We start from the raw sequence: 18,447 nt of genomic DNA, 5'->3' as shown, positions 1-18,447 counted from the left end.
TTCATTTCTGTACAGTAAAAAAAAATAAAAAATACCAGGAAGAAAAGTTTTTCAGGAGTCGCATGACGCTGACGTCATGTGGAATGCGGGCCACAGATGAATTGTCAGGGGTAATTGACCTGAAAAACAAATTAACAGCCAGCAGAGCTGCAAAATGTCCAGTTTATTCTGCTGTTGCTGCTTCTCCGGCGAAAACTCCGAGGACGAGGTATGAATTTACATTATACTGAGCTGTATGTGATTATTAGTCAGATTGTTAGATGGCGTCACTCGGGATGTGAGGCGTGAAACTTTATCACTGGGTTTGCTGCAGTGAGGTTACCGGATTAATTCATGACAAAGTAGCTAATAACGTGGTTTTAGCAGATCACACTCTTAACGGAAAAGAACCATATGCCATTCATTTTGAGAAGGATACTATACAGATATCACAGCAAAACTATAAATCCCAATATTAATATTATAGTGACATCTTGGATGATAAACAAATAGGTAAAGTACGAAAAAGTCACTATAATCCCACTGATGAGCACCACCAAACACCATAAATACCTATAGGAATATTATAGTGATACCATAAGCGATGAAATAGACCTATACCATAAAGTGCGATAAAGTCACCATGAAGTATGGACTACCACAGGCACACTATAAATCCCTATAGGAATATTAGTGTTTTTATTTTGTTTGGGATGTGACTTTATAACTGGGTTGCTGCATTGAGATTATCAGATTATGACAAAGTAATAACGTGGGTCTGTACTAGTTGCTTAGTGTTGTGTCTGTCTTTGAAACATGTCAGCAAAAAACACATAATGAGATTAATATAATTAAAACTGTGGTGCTAAACTCAATTCCTCTATCCTCTGTCATTCCAGAGGCAGCCGCTCCTGCAGCCCAGACCGTCAGAACCAAACAAACCTGAATCAGCGAGGCAGACCCGGCCCACACACACTGGTACCTCATCTTTCAGTTTACCTCTGCATTTACATTTTAGGCATTTAGCTGATGCTTTTACCTAGAGTGACTTACAACAGTACAAGAGTTGAATCATTTGACATTCCTAAGAGTTCAGTAGGCCCAGATGTTCATGTGTGTGTCTCAACACTGTACGGGGTTTCAGCAGAAGTCATCAGTGTGTAACATTGCGGGTGTATTAGTTAACATTACATGTGGTTTTGTGTGTGTTGCATAACATTCTGTGTGTTCCCCAGATGCAGAGACCCTGAGGCGGAGCGGCAGGCTGGTGATGAGGCGAGTGTGTGTGTTGGAGCTGGACCAGAGGTTTTGTGACGTGGCCGAGACGTTCAACGAGCAGCAGGGACGCTACGAGGCCATGGTCCGACACATCATCAACCTGCGACAGACCTACGGCTGTAACCACGACGACACGCTGTTTCTAAGCGAATGTGTGAAGAAGATCAGAGAGGAGCACGGTGAGTGGCACGCACACGCTCAAACGTTACTGGCTACCTGCCAGTACAGGTGACCATGTCCTGCTATTCTGTTTCTCTCTCTCCCTCTGTCTGTGTCTCTCTATCAAAACTGACTGCCGTGACCCGGATTCGAACCGGGTTGCTGCGGCCACAACGCAGAGTACTAACCACTATACGATCACGGCGAGCCACCTGGACCGGTACACGACACAAGCATAGAAATACCAATGCAGACAACTGTCCCCACAATCATACTTTGTTGACTGTGCAACTTTTATTTATTACATCGTATCGTGGTTGTATTGAATCGTGAACCCCATATCGCGTATTGAACCGCATCGTGAGACAACCATATTGCCCCTTCCCTATAAGGTATGGGCACTTACCATACTGTATAGTGCAAGTGAGTCCAAATAAGTTCTTGTAGTTTTTACCATTATCAAGGAGAGAAAATTCACAGTGAGGGAACGGAGGGAAGGAGCAGCAGTTCTGGTTTGTAACACATCCCTCCACTCTCACACCCTCTCTCTGTCTGTGTCTCTCTATCAAAACTGACTGCCGTGACCCGGATTCGAACCGGGGTTGCTGCGGCCACAACGCAGAGTACTAACCACTATACGATCACGGCAAGCTGCCTGGACTGTGGTGTTCTGGAGGCTGGGAAATACCATCCATTAGTGCACACACACACACACACACGCGCCACATCATTCTTCTTTCATCCTGCTGAATCAGGGTTTACCTCTCTGTCTCTCTCTCTCTCTCTGTGTCTCTCTCTTTCTGAAATTCAAATATGCTTTATTGACATGATGGAAAAAATCAAAACCTATGTTGCCAAAGCAGTACAGTATTTCAGATGGGGTAGGATTGCAACATTGTCTAATAATTAATCTAATGAATATCAACAATCATATCATAGTATAATCAAAAGCAGTTCAGTAATGTTCAGTTTTGTAATTCAATTCAGTTCATAGCAAAACTCGAAAGATTTCTATCTCTCTCTCTCTCTCTCTCTCTCTCCAGAGGCCAAGTACAGAGTCTCCCTCCAGATGAAGGGCTACGACTTCTCTCTCTCTGTGGTTCCTCTGGGGTCAGAGGGCGAGCAGGACGAGCCGCTGCCTCCCCACCTGCGACTGGCTCAGGGTGAACTGAGGGCCGCGTCCCAGGACGCCAAGGCGACCGTCTCGGTGGGAACCAAACTCCAGGAGCTGATCGGCTGGCTGCTGCGTAGCGAGGAGCGAATGGCGGAGCTAGTGAGGGAGGCGGCGCTGACCTACCAGGAGCGGGGAAGGCTGGATGAGAACCTGAAGGAGAGCATGAAGGAAGTGAGGAGGGCGAAAGAGTTGTCACTAGGATACAAACAACGAGCTGGGGAGGTCCTCACCGAGGCTGCTCAGATAGCTGGGGCTAGTCTCTAGTGTACACACACACACACACACAGACGCACACAACCTCACGTGTGTGTTTATATGTACATACAGCTTTGCATGTCACTGTTGTCTCTGAAATACTTCTCTTGTATGTGTTACCTTTGTATGAGGATACATGACGACTTAAACTGTGACCATTCCTGCCTTTTTTAAATCTTATTAAAACCTTATTAAATTTAGCAGACACTCACACTCACATTTAAAAATGTACTGATGATTGTATTTTCCTGTATATGTATGTATAATTTCAGCACAGTTCGGGTTCTACAAGACAGCATTAGGGGGCATTGCTCCCTCACTTTCATACTGAGCTCCTTCAGCTCCATTCAGATTCAGTCCACGTCTATGGCTTAGAAAATGCCCCATTACTTATTTCTGATGCCCCATGGTGATTGTTTCTGTAACTGGCAATGATTACATTCCTCTTCATATTCTTAATTATCAGAATTGACACTGTACAACCTGATGCACCTATAGAGAACTACAGGGATGAGGATTGGTATAATATTCAGGTGTAAGTGATCAGTATTGGCATTTTTTTTTTATTTTATTTTTTTTATTTTGGATCAAATAACATAATTTTATTTTAGAATTGTTAGTGAACCAGTGTAAAGTACTCAATACATAGCAATCTCTAATAAAGAAAATTATATTATTTGCTATGGGGAAAGATTACTGTGTGGTTTTCCATATGCAGTAATAAGCTGGTTGTCACTGGATTAACGACTTTCTGCTCACATGCTATAGCCTACCATAAAACAGACCAAAGTCTCTTCTATCAGCACTGAGAGTGGAACTCGTGGTTTGTGTGAGTGTAGACTTTGCTGACATTGTCAGCTGCTCTGCTGTAAGATGCAGAGGCAACAGAATTGCTGCTTAGTCGTCACACCGACCCAATACATTTATGAATTTATTAAAAACTGAGCAGATTTTCAGCTCCAATAAACATAGAAGCAAACAAACTCATGGTCATATGCCATCTTGATAATTGGTTTTGTGGTTATGTAAAAGGCAAATCCATTGCTGCTGAGGTCAGTTGTCCTGCATTATTTATCAGACAGCCACAGTTAAGAGTGCTGTTTTGTTTTTTGCAAACTTAACCTTTACAGGTCAATTTGTCGCTAAGTGCTGGGCACAGCATCACAGAGAGATGTTTTTTATCTCTCAATCAAAAGGCTAGGGAAATAAATTAAAAGTAAATACATTTATGAATTAATAAATAAATTAAGCAATCAACATATATATATATATATATATGTTTAATATGGTGAACTAATATTGTCTATGTCCTATATAGCTTCATTTAGATTGTTGTTTGGATTTAGTAAGCACAAATAGCCCAAATGTGCAACAGACTATACTTACAATCAAAATGTGATTTATTTTGATCAAATGTGATTTGCAAATTAATTGGCAAAGATCAATGTAAACACAGTTAATATGATTTATTATCTATTATTCTGAAAATAAAATAAAACGTTAAATGTCATGAAATGATTTATTAATGTGATTTATTAATGGTATCTTTGATAGTGCACTTTCTGCTGTCAAAGAGCAGTGACAGTGACAACTTACCATGATCGTGGAAATTATTAACATGCGGCCTTACAGCTAATCTGATTGGTCGCTATTTTTGGGGGCGCGGCAGTTAGATTATATACTGCTCACCCATTGGCTCAGACTTCTGCCACTCTGCGGAGAGTCCTCAGTTCAAGGTAGTCTGAGTGGAGAAAGTAATGAAGATGGAAGGGGCTGATGTTGTTGAATTATTGAGGAGATTTATGGAGTAAGTGATAGCCGTTTACTCGTCTAGTCGGAGTGATACAGGACAACGATACCAGGAAATTGACAGATAGCATGCGAGTAAGTAAAGTACAACTTCCCAGTCTACTTCGTGTCGCGCCTTAGCCAAGCTAGCTAGCTAGCTAATCTGTAAGCAACCACATTGACAGCTCGAAATCATTCAAGAGAGTGTGTGACGGCAGGGGATTATAGTGTCCGGCTGCCAATGGTTAGCACGTTAAGCTAGAAAATACATAAACGATCTGGCTGTTAACGCTAATGCTTGCAATAGCTGGAGACCTGAAAGTTGCCAGCCAGCATTTCACATGGCTAAACGCAAGCTTTAGGTCATTAGTTGTCTATGTGACAAACTAGCTGGTTAGCAGTGCCTGGAAAGTGACATAATTACTAGCTAAAGTTAGCTAGATACAACGGAAAAAACAGAAAGGATGGGAAGTCTTTGCAAAATTTTAGCTAGCCTTTCATTGCAACCATTTTACTAACTGTAAGGATCAGTCACATCTGTGTGTTGGAGAGGCTTTGTACCTGCCTGGCTTTGTCCTGTCTAGTGGCAGCTGTGTGTGTGGTCTGTCAGGCATGCTTGATAGGATTCCTCAATTGATTTCATTCGGGGTGTGTGTGTGTGTGTGTGTGTGGTCTGCCAAGCATACTTGATAGGATTCATCAATTGATTATTCTCTCTCTCTCTCTCTCTTTCTCTCTCTCTCTCTCTCTTTCTCTCTCTCTCTCTCTCTCTCTCTCTCTCTCTCTCTCTCTCTCTCTCTCTCTCTCTCTCTCCCTCTCTCTCTCTTTGTGTCTCTGTGTTTGTGAGAGTTTGACAGAAACCTGTAGCCTTGGTCTCCATTCCAGACTGCTATGTTAGATTTTTTGTTATTTTTGTGATATCTATCATGTGATGCAGCTTTCCTCTAGTACCACTCAGCAGAACCATGGCCACGGGTTTCCTTTATGAGACGGACTGGTATGAAGCTCTGCTACTGAGCCAGAGGCAGTCTTATTTTCAGACTTGTGTATGAAATGGGCTCCTGAATTCTTCCTTTCACTATATGCTATCCAAAGTTGAATATGTGTTGCGCTATGTGTCCTTCTCAAAGGCCGTGTGCCAGTTATTGTTGAAGCGAGATACTGTTGGCTATATCCTTTAGACTGTCTTTTGCTCCTCGTTTGTGTGTGTGTTTCATTTGGAGGGGCTTGCCCTTTAGCAATAGGCAGTTTGTTGGGTGGATGATTATGCACTGTTAAGAGTCGTGTCATTAGTATGTGTATGTGTGTACTCGCATGTATGCACAGGCTTGTTAATGTGGAGCGTCGCAGGCAGCTAGTGTCTTCGGTCTCTTAATGCTTTGTGACAGTGAAGCCTGGCGGGTCACAGAGCAGCAAGGTAGCGCTGGGTCTGTTGTCATGCGACATCACAGATAAAGGCACCAATGCCCGCAGTCCCATGAAACATTTTTGTCATTTGGGTTCAGAAACTATTGCAATCTCTCCTCCTTTCATTTCATTCTGCACTGAGTTAGATGTACACACACACAGAAGCGGGGGAAAATGGAAAAATTGATTTTTCAGCAAAGGTGTATCCTATTTGTAGGCACATATCAATAGATGTAGCCTAGTTTTAGATCCATAGAGAATCTGGAAAATCAAGCTAATTATCTGAACAGAAAGTGGTATTTGAGACTGAAATCCTAGTGCTCAACATTAATAGGTTACCTGAGAGCTACCTAGCCAAGACAAGCGAAGAACTAAGCCTGTAGTTACCTGCCATGATAGAGAAAGGCAGATAGAAGAGAGAGAGAGAGCATGGAGAAAAGGGGAGATAAAAGAGCGAGTTAGAAGTGAAAAATCTGTGATGTTAATCGTTGATCCCTTCAGGCTCACCAGCTAAAGGAAGAGGGGGAATTGGAGGGAAGGAGCAAGAGGAGGGACGAAGATGTATCACTGGCTTAGAGGCAGCGGAGAGCGTAGGCTGCTATAAGAGGATTCCTCCCTGTCAGATCTCTCTATCCGTTTCCCTCAGCAGCAAAGACCACACACTCTCACACACACACACACACACACACACACACACACACACACACACACACACACACACACGCACGCGCGCGCGCACGCGCACACAAAAACCACAGACTCTGTTGTGATGTCTTCTTAGCTACAGGCAATCTTTCTGTGTATGTGTGTGTGTGAGAGAGAGAGAGAAAAGCAACCTGCTACTGAAGAAAACCTGAGGGGAGAGCAAGGTGGGAGGCGATGATGCAACAGGGATAACCACAGGCCAAGATGGTCCAAATAAAGAAGGAAGGAAAATGGAAACAGACTGACAGACAGAAGGCACGAAAAAAGGTCGAAATAGAAACTGCAAGGAGAGGGAGAGATGTAGAGCTGCAACGATTAATCGATTAATCGATTAGTTGTCAACTATTAAATTAATCGCCAACTATTTTGATAATTGATTAATCGGTTTTAGTAATTTTTTAAGAAAAATAAGTCAAAATTCTCTGATTCCAGCTTCTAAATGTGAATATTTTCCGGTTTCTTTACTCCTCTATGACAGTAAACTGAATATCTTTGGGTTGTGGACAAAACAAGACATTTGAGGACGTCATCTTGGGCTTTGGGAAACACTGATCGTCATTTTTCACCATTTTCTGACATTTTATAGACCAAACAACTAATCGATTAATCGAGAAAATAATTGACAGATTAATCGACAATGAAAATAATCGTCAGTTGCAGCCCTAGAGAGATGTGAACAGAGAGCGCAAAAACCAATGTTGGAAGTCCAAGGAAAGGACATAAAAGGTGTAAACAGCAGCAAAGGCCGATGCAGCCGGGGTCAGTTCAGGCTGTGAGCTCTCTGTCCAGGACTGGGAGCCTGTGTGGGCATGTTAGAAGCCCTGCCCCTTCATAACCCTGCCCCCACCTTTACTTGGACACCTACAGCTCCTCAAAATAGCTCCTTCGTGGCTTTGACTTCCATTCAAGTTGAAATCTAATAATCTTATCTAATAATGTAATACTGCCATGGTTGAAATAAGCTTTGTGTAGTCACAGGTCCAGCTTATTGAGTTTAGCGTTTGTTTACTAGCAGTCTGGGTGTGTCTGCCACATAAGCTGGGGTCAGTTGGGGAAAATTTGGCTAATTTTGATATCATTTCTGGCTTATTTGGTGCATTTTAGAACCTGCCTGTACAGGCATTCTGTGTCCTCTAGAGCTGAGTAATGTGGGTGCTATTATTTTGTGTGTGTGGCTTGCACCCTGTACCACAGGAAAAAGCAGCTGGGGCAGCTCTGTAGCTCGCATAACCACCCACTCGGTCTTTCTCTCTGTTTCTTTCTTCCCTCCATTCAAGCCTTCATTCTTATTGGCCTATTCACTTCCTGACTGAAAAAGAAGATGCCAAAGTGTGTGTGTGTCTGTTTGTGTGTGTGTGTGTGTGTAATAGGAAGTGAGGTAAGCGACAGGGAGGAGTGTGTATGTGTGTGGGTTTCACATTTGGACTAGCCTAAACTCTCTCCGCCGGCTCTCCCAGTCAGGTACGTTCTCACTTCACTACTAGGAACCAGAGAACAGAAGTCGTCTGCTAGAAAGAGTGTATGTTACTAGTGTTGACATGCCTGTGGATTCTTTATTGTGAAGGCAACGGTGTGTTGTGGGTGTGAACAGTGACGTGTATGTGTTTGCCTCTAGTGTTTGGCTGCATCTCTGTCAGTACACACACACGCACTCGCAACAAGGATTAGGAATGTAAACTAAGGAGAACTGTTTGTGTTGGAAGAGTATTAGAAATCTTCTGAAGGAGGTGGAGTCAAAAATGCTAAGCTCATTTAGACTGCCAGCCCTCTGTGTTTGTTTGTGTGTGTGTGTGTGTGTTAGGGTTAGTTGTTAGTGTGTATGTGTAGTTTGAGAGCCGGAGAGGGGTGGTGTGAATTCAGAGGGAACCAAGTTGTCAACGTAGCTAGCTCACAGGAACAGGTTTTGTGAAACCAGAGAGTGAACACACACACAAATGCACGCGCGCACACACACACTGGTGTTGTGCAATGCATGACACATTCTTTGTCACTCCTTGGCAAATAGTCGGCTTCATCAGCGCTTTATATTGGTAAAACTCTGTAAGCCACAGCTAGGCTACTAAAGACCATGCTTGGATGGACCTGTTTGTTGAGCCAGTCTTCATCACAGAGGTGTGTGTGTGTGTGTGTGTGTGTGTGTGTGTGTGGGTCTTGTGTTGTAAAGGCAGTCCCCACTCTGTATCCTTCCTTATCTGATCCATCTCTCCTGGCTTGGAACGTTGCCAGGGGCAGCGGAGATGGCAAGCTAATGAACTCTTTTATTGACTCTGTTCATCACTGTCTCACTCCTCTTCAGTTATCCCCCCCTTGAGTCTCCATACATCCCTTTTATCCCTCATCTCTTTATCCCTCCATCCATTCATTTAGCCATTGATCTGTTCTATTCATGCTTCTCCACTATTATGTCCGGTATTTATCATCCATCTCCTTATTCATCACTTTAACTGTTTGTTCAATTCTGTCTGTCAAGTCTGCTTAGCCACCTGTCCACAACACTAGTTTTATTACGTGTGTGTGTCTGCTTGTGTAGTTGAGCTGAACAGAAGAAGCTCATCTGCTGCATCATTTGAACCAGTGAGCTCTGTGGCTCACATTGATTTCTGCCATGATCTGCAAGTCTGTAATGACACAGAGAGGGCTAAGAAGTTACCCAGACTGAGACGGAAGAGAAACTACTGCCTAAATGACATAATTAGTCTCAATAGCTTACTCCCAGGGTGATTAATTTTCAATTTTCTCCCACAACCTGCTTGCACCAGTGTAGTGAGTGCCAGAGATGCTAAAAAGGTTAGAGTCAGGATATTGTGTGCTTGTGTGGACCAGTATCTGTTGACAGTTTAAAACTGGCTGTCTTTTGAATGCTTATTGTACCGTCACTGCCTTTTTTTTTTGAGTGAGCAGTAAGCCCCAATGATGGATTTTCATTTTTTTTTCTTTTGCTTGAACGGACAATTATCATGTAGTGGAAGGCAATCATTCCTGTATGAATTAGGAGAAACACTGTCTCCAGTATTCACATTGAAATTTGTGTGCTCTTCCTCTAACCAAATGCACCAGACAAATTGTTTGACAAAATGATTGTTTTTACTAAGGTCACAATAAGAACAAATGCTCCTAGAAAGGCTGCCATGCTACACACGTCTCTTTTACTCCAAAACAGGTGAAAGTCATGTCTTCATCAGTTAGTCTATTCTCCCTCCGTGTAATTATTACCTCTGCCAAGGAGGTAGTGTTTTCACCTGCGTCTGTCTGTCCGTCCATCCGTCTATTAGCATGATATCTCAAAAAGTTGGGCACGGATTTGCACGAAGCATAATATGAAGGTTGGTTATGGGCCAAGGAAGAACTGATTAACTTTTCATGTCGATTGGCCAAAAGGGGACGTGGTGGTGTGTGTGGCATATCACCAAAAGGTGCATAACTTCCTTGCGGGTGTTGTCGGCCTTGGCGGAGGTCTGTGCTCTACTGAGCACATTTTCAAGTTCATCATGTCACAATAGTACTTTTTTCTGAAAAAGATGAACAAAGTCAGTGGGAAGTGAAATTGGTCTCCAGTGACAGGCAGTATTCAACAGAGACAGTGTTAAACGAGGAACCTGACTGACCTGTACATTGGCACAAACATTTGCACTATTGTTTCAACGGCAGTAGTTTTTATCATGCAACATGGTACTCTAGGGTTCCAATAGATGTAATGTCAACAGTTCATTAATGTTGCCTTGGTATTTGTTGTATGGTGATCAGAAAGTTGTTACTTGGTTAGTTGTATCTCTGAACACCCTGTATGACCGGTCAGGACACTTTCAATTAGGATATCCTTCTTCAAAGCCTTTTGGGGTGCGTTTTACTTCTATGCATTTTTATGTAGATTAGTCTTATCTGGATACAAGATGGGATGCCCTAGACGCCAGCATGGGCAGGGTTGATGGGTTAAAAGTGACTGTGTAGGAGGAGAACCTGTCCTCTTACAAGACTGACTCATCCCCACTCTAATCACAGCCTTTTTGTATTTTATTTTATTTTTTTTACAAAAGGGAGCCTGCCATCACCATACACACACACATACACACACACGCTAGCCTTAGATACTGTGGTCCTCCTTGTTGTCTTCACCAGCATGAAAGGACAGAACAACATACAGCCACAAAGACAGAGTTGGTAGACTAATTTTTCTAAATGGAGGCTATTCTTTATAATCCTAACCATTACATGAGTCACTGACTCCCCTCCCCCTTTGTCATTTCTGTCATTGGCACAGTCTATAAATATACACCTGGCTGCCAGGGAGGGACAAGCACTCAGACATAATACAAAATACAGGATTTGGATGTGTGAACGACAGATTATGAAGAGGGAGGAAGAGGTCTAAAGAGAAATGTATGTGTGCAGGAAGATGAGGGGAAGGAAAGAGGGAGAGATATGGAGGGATAGCAGGAATAGGGAGAGGAAGAGGCTGAAGTCGACCACAAACAACATCGGCTACATGCATTCGTTATGGGAGGCTGGTGTGTTGTCGAACATCAAGTGTATTAGTCATCTGAATCTGCAGTCTGCTGTTTTCCTTTGGATTCACAACATAGTATGTCCTAAAAACTGAACCATCGTTATAGAATATGACTGAAATATCTGTTCAGGAGTTGAGTGGTTGTTGCTTTTGCTTTTTGTGTGTGTGTGTGTCTGTCTGTCATCCACCCAGTGACATGTGTGAAGTGGAATTAGATTATTCCGTCTTCAGTCTTTATCTGAGTATATGTTTCTGCATGGCAAGTGTGCACATAGAAGGACTTCTTCCTCCCCTCTCTCGTTCACTTTCTCTCTCAGCCTCTGTTACCAAACATACCAAACATGGACTTTTTTCCTGTGTCCAACCACTAATTTAGTCTTGCACTAGCAGTTTCAGAGCTCAGACATGCCACATACCCACACTGAAAACAGCCTGCTAGTTGACAACAAACAGATAATCCATCAGGGTGACACACGGAGGAGGTGTCCTGCCCTCAGCAGCAAGCACAGGTCTGGGGTCAGCCGGATACAGAGTGGGCTAAGCTGACTCCAGTAGATGGGGAGACTAATCGATATAACCCCACTTTCTCTCTCCCTTCCTATCAACCGCTGTCTGCTCTTATGTAACTGCAGGACAGCAGTGTCAGAATAGAAACCAACAGATGCTTTCTAAAACGGAGAGAGAATTGACATGACAGTGAGAGAGTTGGAAACGCCGTCCAGGTTGATACTGAGCAGAGAATAAGCAAGTGAGATGAGAGCGAGAGAGACACTGATGGAGGTCTCACCGAAAGAAAGATAGATGCGTGCAAGCTAAATGCCTAAGATGTAAAGGAAGGAAACAGGAGGAGAAAGAAGAAAAGGAGTCAGTCTTAAGACACTGAGAGTGTTGTGACAGAGAGCTAGGAGAAATAAATATGACAGAGAGAGGGATGTACAGAGTGCTTGTGGAGAGATGGAGGGAGCAGGGCATGCATTGCACCATGAGTGACTGTTAGACAGAGCAGGTAAGAGCATTTTTGTCTATCTCTCTGTTTTTAAAGGTTGCTTAAGGTTCCATACCATACAGCCTACGCAACAAGCACAGTGCGCTTAAATTCTGCTGTGCCACAATTTGTCATCAGTACTTCAATAGTGAAGCCAGCCAGGCTTCCTTGTGTGGGTGATTTGCGATTTGCGAGTGTGAGTTGAGAGTAGGTTAGCTACTTGCTGCAGAGGTGTGTGTGTGTGTGTGTGTGTCTTGAGAGAGAGAACCAGAGGGGGAACAGAGGGAAAGCGAGAGGGAAGGAGAGATTTATGCCTTTTTGTCGCCAGAGTATTGAATTTATGCCTATGCCGTATCCATGAACTGTTCGGTATTGGCATGACATTGTTTGTCATTGGTAATAGAATTTTGTTATTGTGACTGGAGGCTGCACTCTTGTTAGAAAACCAAATAATAGAAGGCTAGCAAAAATGGAGGGAGCCTCGTTCAACCTATGAGTGTGTGTATACAAACCCGCTGGGGCGAGTGTATATTTGCCGTGAGTGTCAATAATTGTGCAATGTGTGTGTGATGATGTATTTTTCTCTGTCCCGTAGGTAGAAGTGACTCCACTGCAGATGAGGGAAGATGTTGGCTATGGACCAAGGAGTGGTGGAGGAATGGCTGTCAGAGTTTAAGGTATTGCTCTACTGTGTGTGTGTGTGTGTGTCTGTCTTTCGAGAATGAAATATGAGAAAGCACATACCCATGATCAGTATTCAGTCCACTCTCTGCTGCTTATTATTGGCAAACTCTCTCATAAACAAACACGCACACACACACACACACACATCTTTTTCTGAAGTGCTTACTTGCCAAACAAATTGCCTGCTCCTACTCAAACACAAGCACTCACAGATACGTGATTGGTAGCAAAGCCAAGACTTGATGAGGTGTAATGATACGGGAGCAGATGAGATTTTCCTGTGCAAGGACCAGTCTGTCATCCACTCTCAGTGAGGTTGACCTCTTAGTGGAAGCAGATTGATGTGACTGATAGCTTCTTTCACTATCACTCTCCGTCTTTGTGCACAGCTCTAGACGCTGTCAAACTGTCATTTTGAACCGTTCTGCCTGCAGTTACTGCAAACAGAAAGTATTGCTGTAGCTGTTTTCCTTACAGCTCACTGTTATTCACATTGATTTTGGTCGCATTTGCCAATAGCATCTCTGCTAAAGATAACCCAGCCCACCTCCATTGCCTCAAAACGATGTCTGTGTATCATGGACTTAATGTGTGCAGTATTAGGAATAATGGACTGTACATGACAAGTTTGAAAACTGCACTGACCGCTTTACAGATAAATATCAATTACCTGCTGTGAGTGAATTAACAAATGCTTAGCTATTCAGTAGTGACTTATTGAATTCTTGTGGTGTGTGTTTATTATTAGAATGTGGGTAAGACTTGAATTAATAGACATTGGCATTTAACGTGTGTGTGTGTGTGTGTGTGTGTGTGTGTGTGTTTCAGACCCTCCCTGACAGTGCTGTGTCCAACTATGCCGCATCACTGAAAGACAAAGGCGCCCTGGTCCCGGCACTCTACAAAGTCATCCGAGAGAACTACAGCGATGTATGCACACACACACAACCCACGCACAATTACCAGGGGGTATATTTGTAAAAACAGGATTACCCAGTTAGCCAGATGCACAAAATATTTTTTTTCTCATTATTTCAATTTATTTATGGGTCTGTCTGGCTGTCAAACACACTGATTTCTCTTTCCCAAAGAATTCTGTGATCATTTGTCTACTTTACTATACCAGTATACTCCATCCTGAAATACCCACTTGATGCACCATAAATGCCAAATGCAATAACCATTAGGCCTACATTAGCAGCATATTGATGGTTACCTACTGTTTTTGTAGTTGGATGCTGTGTAATAACTCAAGGACTCTGTGTGCCTGTTTTCCCTGTTTCCTGTGCTCCCCCAGCTGCTGGAGCCGGTGTGCCACCAGCTGTTTGAGTTTTACCGGAGCGGTGAGCCGCGGCTGCAGCGTTTCACACTGCAGTTCCTCCCAGAGCTCCTGTGGAGCCTGCTGTCCGTCAGCGCAGCCAGGGACCCCCACACCTCCGGCTGCATCGAGGCCCTGCTGCTGGGCATTTACAACCTGGTAGGGGAGAGGATGGAGGCAGAAGGGTGTGTGTGTGTGTGTGTATGTGTGTGTTTGTATGTGTGCACGATACTCAAGTTTCACCATACCAAATTCTTAGGACACTGCTGATCCCAAAGTATTGTTTATGATCAGTACAGGACAGCAGCACATGTTGATAACAATAAAATGTTTACCAATCATTGGTAACCAAGTCAAAAGTGTATAATAACATAAGAAACTACTAGAAAAACTGCCATGTTTTTTTTTATTATTATATTATTATTTTTTTAAATCATTTTTGAAGGAGAGTTCCCTCACTTAACCTTTCAGAAAAGAGACACAGGAGAGAAAGCTCTGGCGGGATTCGATCCTTGGCAAGTGGGCGTACACACGTGGTTTCAGTGGCAGGGGACTAAACCACTCAGCTATTTCTGGGCACTGTGTCATGTTTTTGAAAGATTATTTTAGGGCATTTCTGCCTTATTAGACAGCTACAGTGGAGGGTGGAGTGGAGAGGAAATATGGGGAATCAAGAGGGGAATGGAAACTCAGTGACAGTGCAAGTATCTAGCATGCACCGCAGCCCACAGAGGCCCCAAGACATCCCACAGGGACGTGCCAACACTGGATATTAAACAGCAATCAAGTTCTGTTAACTCTTTGCCATAGTGTTGTAATCAGGTACACTACCAGTCAAAAGTTTGGACACACCTGATTGAATGTACTATGTTTTTCATTATCTTAAAGCCATTTTGATCTAAAGGCATATGCTTAAATGCTTGAAATTAGTTTTTTAGACATGCATACATAGTGAAGTTGATGCCTATGTATGAATTTCTTTCCAAAGCCTTTGCCTTTCCATCAAGGCAAAGAGTGACTACTTTAAAAAATGTAAAATATAAGATTGTTTTTATTTGTTGAACATTTGGCCACTGCATAATTCCATTTGTGTTAGTTATTTCATAGTTGATATCTTTACTATTATTCTAAAATGTGAAAAATAATAAAAATGCGTATGACTGGTAGTGTATGTGTTCGGATATGTTGTTGCCTGAAACTGTGGTATTGTGTCAACCCCAGAATGAGCGTGGTTCAGCTTTAATTTGTTTCGATTGTACACTGCCTGGTTTCAGGTGTGTGTATGATGATATATTTAAGTGATGGTGTATGAGTATTACATAAAGTGGAGCCTAACTTCTGTTCATGATGTTATGTGTTATACAGCAGCCATGTCTGTTCTCTATATTCTGTCCATGTGTAAAGTGCAGCGTCCCTTAACCTCCACTCTGAATAGCAGAATAGGTCAGCTGTCACTCAACACACACCGGCTGGCTTGCTGCCATTAATCTATTTGACATTAACATGCACAGAGGGGGCACGAAAACCCCAGGGTGTACACACACACACACACACACACAGACACACGTCCCCACAGACAAGAGTAGGGAAACGGAGACCCTAAGGTACGCACACAAACACCCACACATAACAAATGAGTGTGCTGGAAGAGATAAGCGCACACACTCTAGAGCTTTAGGGCACACACACAAAAAAAAGCCTCTGTTTTTGTCGCCCCCACACAGACATTTTCTCTTTGTCTTCCTGTCTTTCTCTTTCACAGGAAATAGCTGATAAAGATGGACAAAGTAAAATATTATCCTTCACCGTCCCTTCCCTCTCCAAGCCCTCAGTATACCACGAGGTGAGTGAGTGCAGACACACATAGACACACGCACACAAACCTCAATGTGCATTTGCAGAAATGCTCCGTCTGAAAATGTGAGCTATTTCCAACTTCATCTCCCCACCTCCAGCCTTCGACCTTTGGCTCCATGGCCCTAACAGAAGGAGCCCTGGCCAATCACGGGCTGAGCAGGGTGGTGTACAGCGGGCCGCACCTCCAGAGAGAGACCTTTACAGCTCAGAACAGGTGAGAGGCTCAGTGGGCGTGCTCGTTTTAAGGTCTCCCGGGCGGGCGGGGGCGTATCAGCAGGGTGGAGTTTGTGATCGTTTTATAACGGGCCCTCCCGGCAGCAGGCTGCCAACCTGTCTACTCTGACTTGGCGGCAAGAACCAGCCAACAACCAAAACAGAAACGGAGGAGGACAAATGGCCAAATGTATCAACAGAAGCAGTCTGTGCCCTTGTAGGCCTTTCTTTGTTAAGGTTGTTGTTGGGTTTTTTTTCTGAAGAGCTCATAAGAAAGCCATGTAGATCCTCACAATTGATGTTGCTATTTTATTGGGCTGTGCAGCATGTAAATGAGAAATTAATTCTTGGTGTGGTTAAAATTATAGGCTGTCTAGATTAACTACAGCTCTCAATTGCCCCGAAAGGAGGAGAGTCAAATTTGACTGAAATTTGAATATTAATATAAAATTTACATGCTGTCATAAACCGATTAGTGATTCTGTCTGGAGTTGATTCATGTCATGCGGTTTTTCAGTTTCTTGAAAGATTTGGGTTTGTGTTTTGTTATTTAGGGTTAGAGAGTTAATCACTGGGTTAGGAGTCTTGCCTACTGCCTTTACTGAGGGGAATCCAGAAGTCTTCCAAACATCGCTGCTTAACTTAGGAAGAGTAGTAATCTCATCAGGAGTGTTTTCTGCCATGATGCTGCCAGCAAGTGTGTGTGTGTCTGTGTGCTAATGACAAACTAGCAGGCTAGTAAAAGAGCGAGCCAAGGTGTGAAGAGCCAGTGATGCCTTCAGTTTAATATAAACAAAGCGCTGTTTGTGACACATTCTTTAATTCATTAGGAATTTTTGACATTCGTTCCGACAGTGTTATTAATAGGGGTTGGACAAAATATCGATACTGGAATATATCATCATACTTCCTCTCGCGATACGTTATCGATACACTGGCGCCAAATAACGATATTTTTATTAAAACATGCGGGCGCTCTAAACGGATTCCCCCGCATTAAGCCTGTTACCATTTTGACTTACCAGAGTCACTACTTAATGACTCCTCGCGGTGGCGCTTATCAAATGAATGAGGGTAAAGTGAACGGAAGTTAACTAACTTGCGGTGAAGAAGACGAATAACTCACAGAGGGGAAAATGGTGGACAGCGGGGGAAAGCAAATCAGAGAGGCACCACAGTTCCTGCTTTTTGCCTTTTTAGGGGTATTTTTTCTTCTTCAGTTACACAGATATCGTGATGTATCGTAGATGAATTGTCTTGCAATATATCGAGTATCGCAGAATCGCTGTATCGTGATACCACCGTTATCGTGGGCAACATATCGTGATAGTATCGTATCGTGAGTTACTCTGTGATTCCCACCCCTAGTTATTAAGTATGGTAGACTAATTTAAACTTTTTTCAGTGGCAGTGATGCTCCTCTTCTCACTCAATCTGTCATGTTCGGGACGGGTTTGTTCTGTTGCTGCCGCCGGCTGTTTATGTGTTCAATTACGGCAGCACACTCCGTCCTTGCTGGTGTCTGTCCTTGTGACCTGGAGGGTGCCGGGCTCACTTCTGCCATGGTATTTGGTTTTCCAGCTGTGTTATGTTTGAAGTTGTTTCATGGCTGTTAGGGTTTCTTAAATTAATGTAATGACGCCCCGCTGCAGCCAACCTCTCATGGTTGCTGTGATGTGAGTTCTCAGCCTGACCTTCAGATCTGTGTTGGACGGTTTAATTAGGACAGACTGTTTAGCCTCAGTTGATGTGACTGTTGATGTGAGAAATGTTAATAATAACAGTCATCTAATAGAAGTTTAGGAGGTCATGGTGAACATCTGCAAAATTTTCATCAGTGCCTTTCTCATAAGCAAACATGGAAAAGCTTACTCACAGAAATATATGGTAAATCTTTTGTTTTTACACCTAAAGAATTATTATGTGACAAAACAACAGCTGTTTATGATCATATAGAAATGCTTTGATCTTAATTTGTACATCATATCAGTAGTTGTCAGATTATTAAGTTTTTGTAGTTTCCCCAGGGCCTAATGAAGTACTGCACCTTATTAAACAAATCGATGCATGCTTAATTCTTCATTAATGCTGCAATTTTAAATTCACCAATGTCTCATGATTACAGAATTGCTTTTGTAATC

The 18,447-nt window shown here is 43.0% G+C and overlaps 2 protein-coding genes and 1 non-coding gene across 4 annotated transcripts in view; 2 read left to right on the top strand and 1 right to left on the bottom strand.

Moving 5' to 3' along the window:
- Positions 1-78: 78 nt before the first annotated feature.
- LOC139667433 (uncharacterized) lies at positions 79-4,216 on the top strand. The gene is made up of 4 exons (XM_071546886.1): positions 79-208; positions 879-957; positions 1,215-1,436; positions 2,460-4,216. Exons 1-4 carry the CDS (start codon positions 155-157, stop codon positions 2,852-2,854), a joined length of 750 nt encoding a protein of 249 aa, XP_071402987.1. The 5' UTR covers positions 79-154; the 3' UTR covers positions 2,855-4,216.
- On the bottom strand, positions 1,993-2,064 carry trnah-gug (transfer RNA histidin (anticodon GUG)). Its single transcript has one exon. It is a non-coding gene; the product is annotated as a tRNA-His (tRNA).
- Positions 4,217-4,592: 376 nt separating the features above from the next.
- The window catches only part of hycc1 (hyccin PI4KA lipid kinase complex subunit 1), a 23,731-nt gene continuing 9,876 nt past the window's right edge, over positions 4,593-18,447 (top strand). For both annotated transcript variants that reach the window (XM_071546884.1, XM_071546885.1), the window contains exons 1-6: positions 4,593-4,729; positions 12,830-12,911; positions 13,747-13,848; positions 14,216-14,395; positions 15,999-16,079; positions 16,192-16,307. In XM_071546884.1, the coding sequence (XP_071402985.1) occupies positions 12,861-12,911; positions 13,747-13,848; positions 14,216-14,395; positions 15,999-16,079; positions 16,192-16,307 (530 nt within the window). In that variant the 5' untranslated portion in view covers positions 4,593-4,729; positions 12,830-12,860. The remainder of the gene's footprint in view (positions 4,730-12,829; positions 12,912-13,746; positions 13,849-14,215; positions 14,396-15,998; positions 16,080-16,191; positions 16,308-18,447) is intronic.

Source organism: Centroberyx affinis, unplaced genomic scaffold, assembly GCF_046629955.1.
Source record: "Centroberyx affinis isolate AG114_WGS23_722 - 3 ecotype Tasmania unplaced genomic scaffold, CSIRO-AGI_Caff_v1 ptg005529l_1, whole genome shotgun sequence".
NCBI classification, from domain to species: domain Eukaryota; kingdom Metazoa; phylum Chordata; class Actinopteri; order Beryciformes; family Berycidae; genus Centroberyx; species Centroberyx affinis.
The sequence above is the reverse complement of the archived record's forward strand: the minus strand, read 5'-3'. Positions and strand labels throughout refer to the sequence as shown.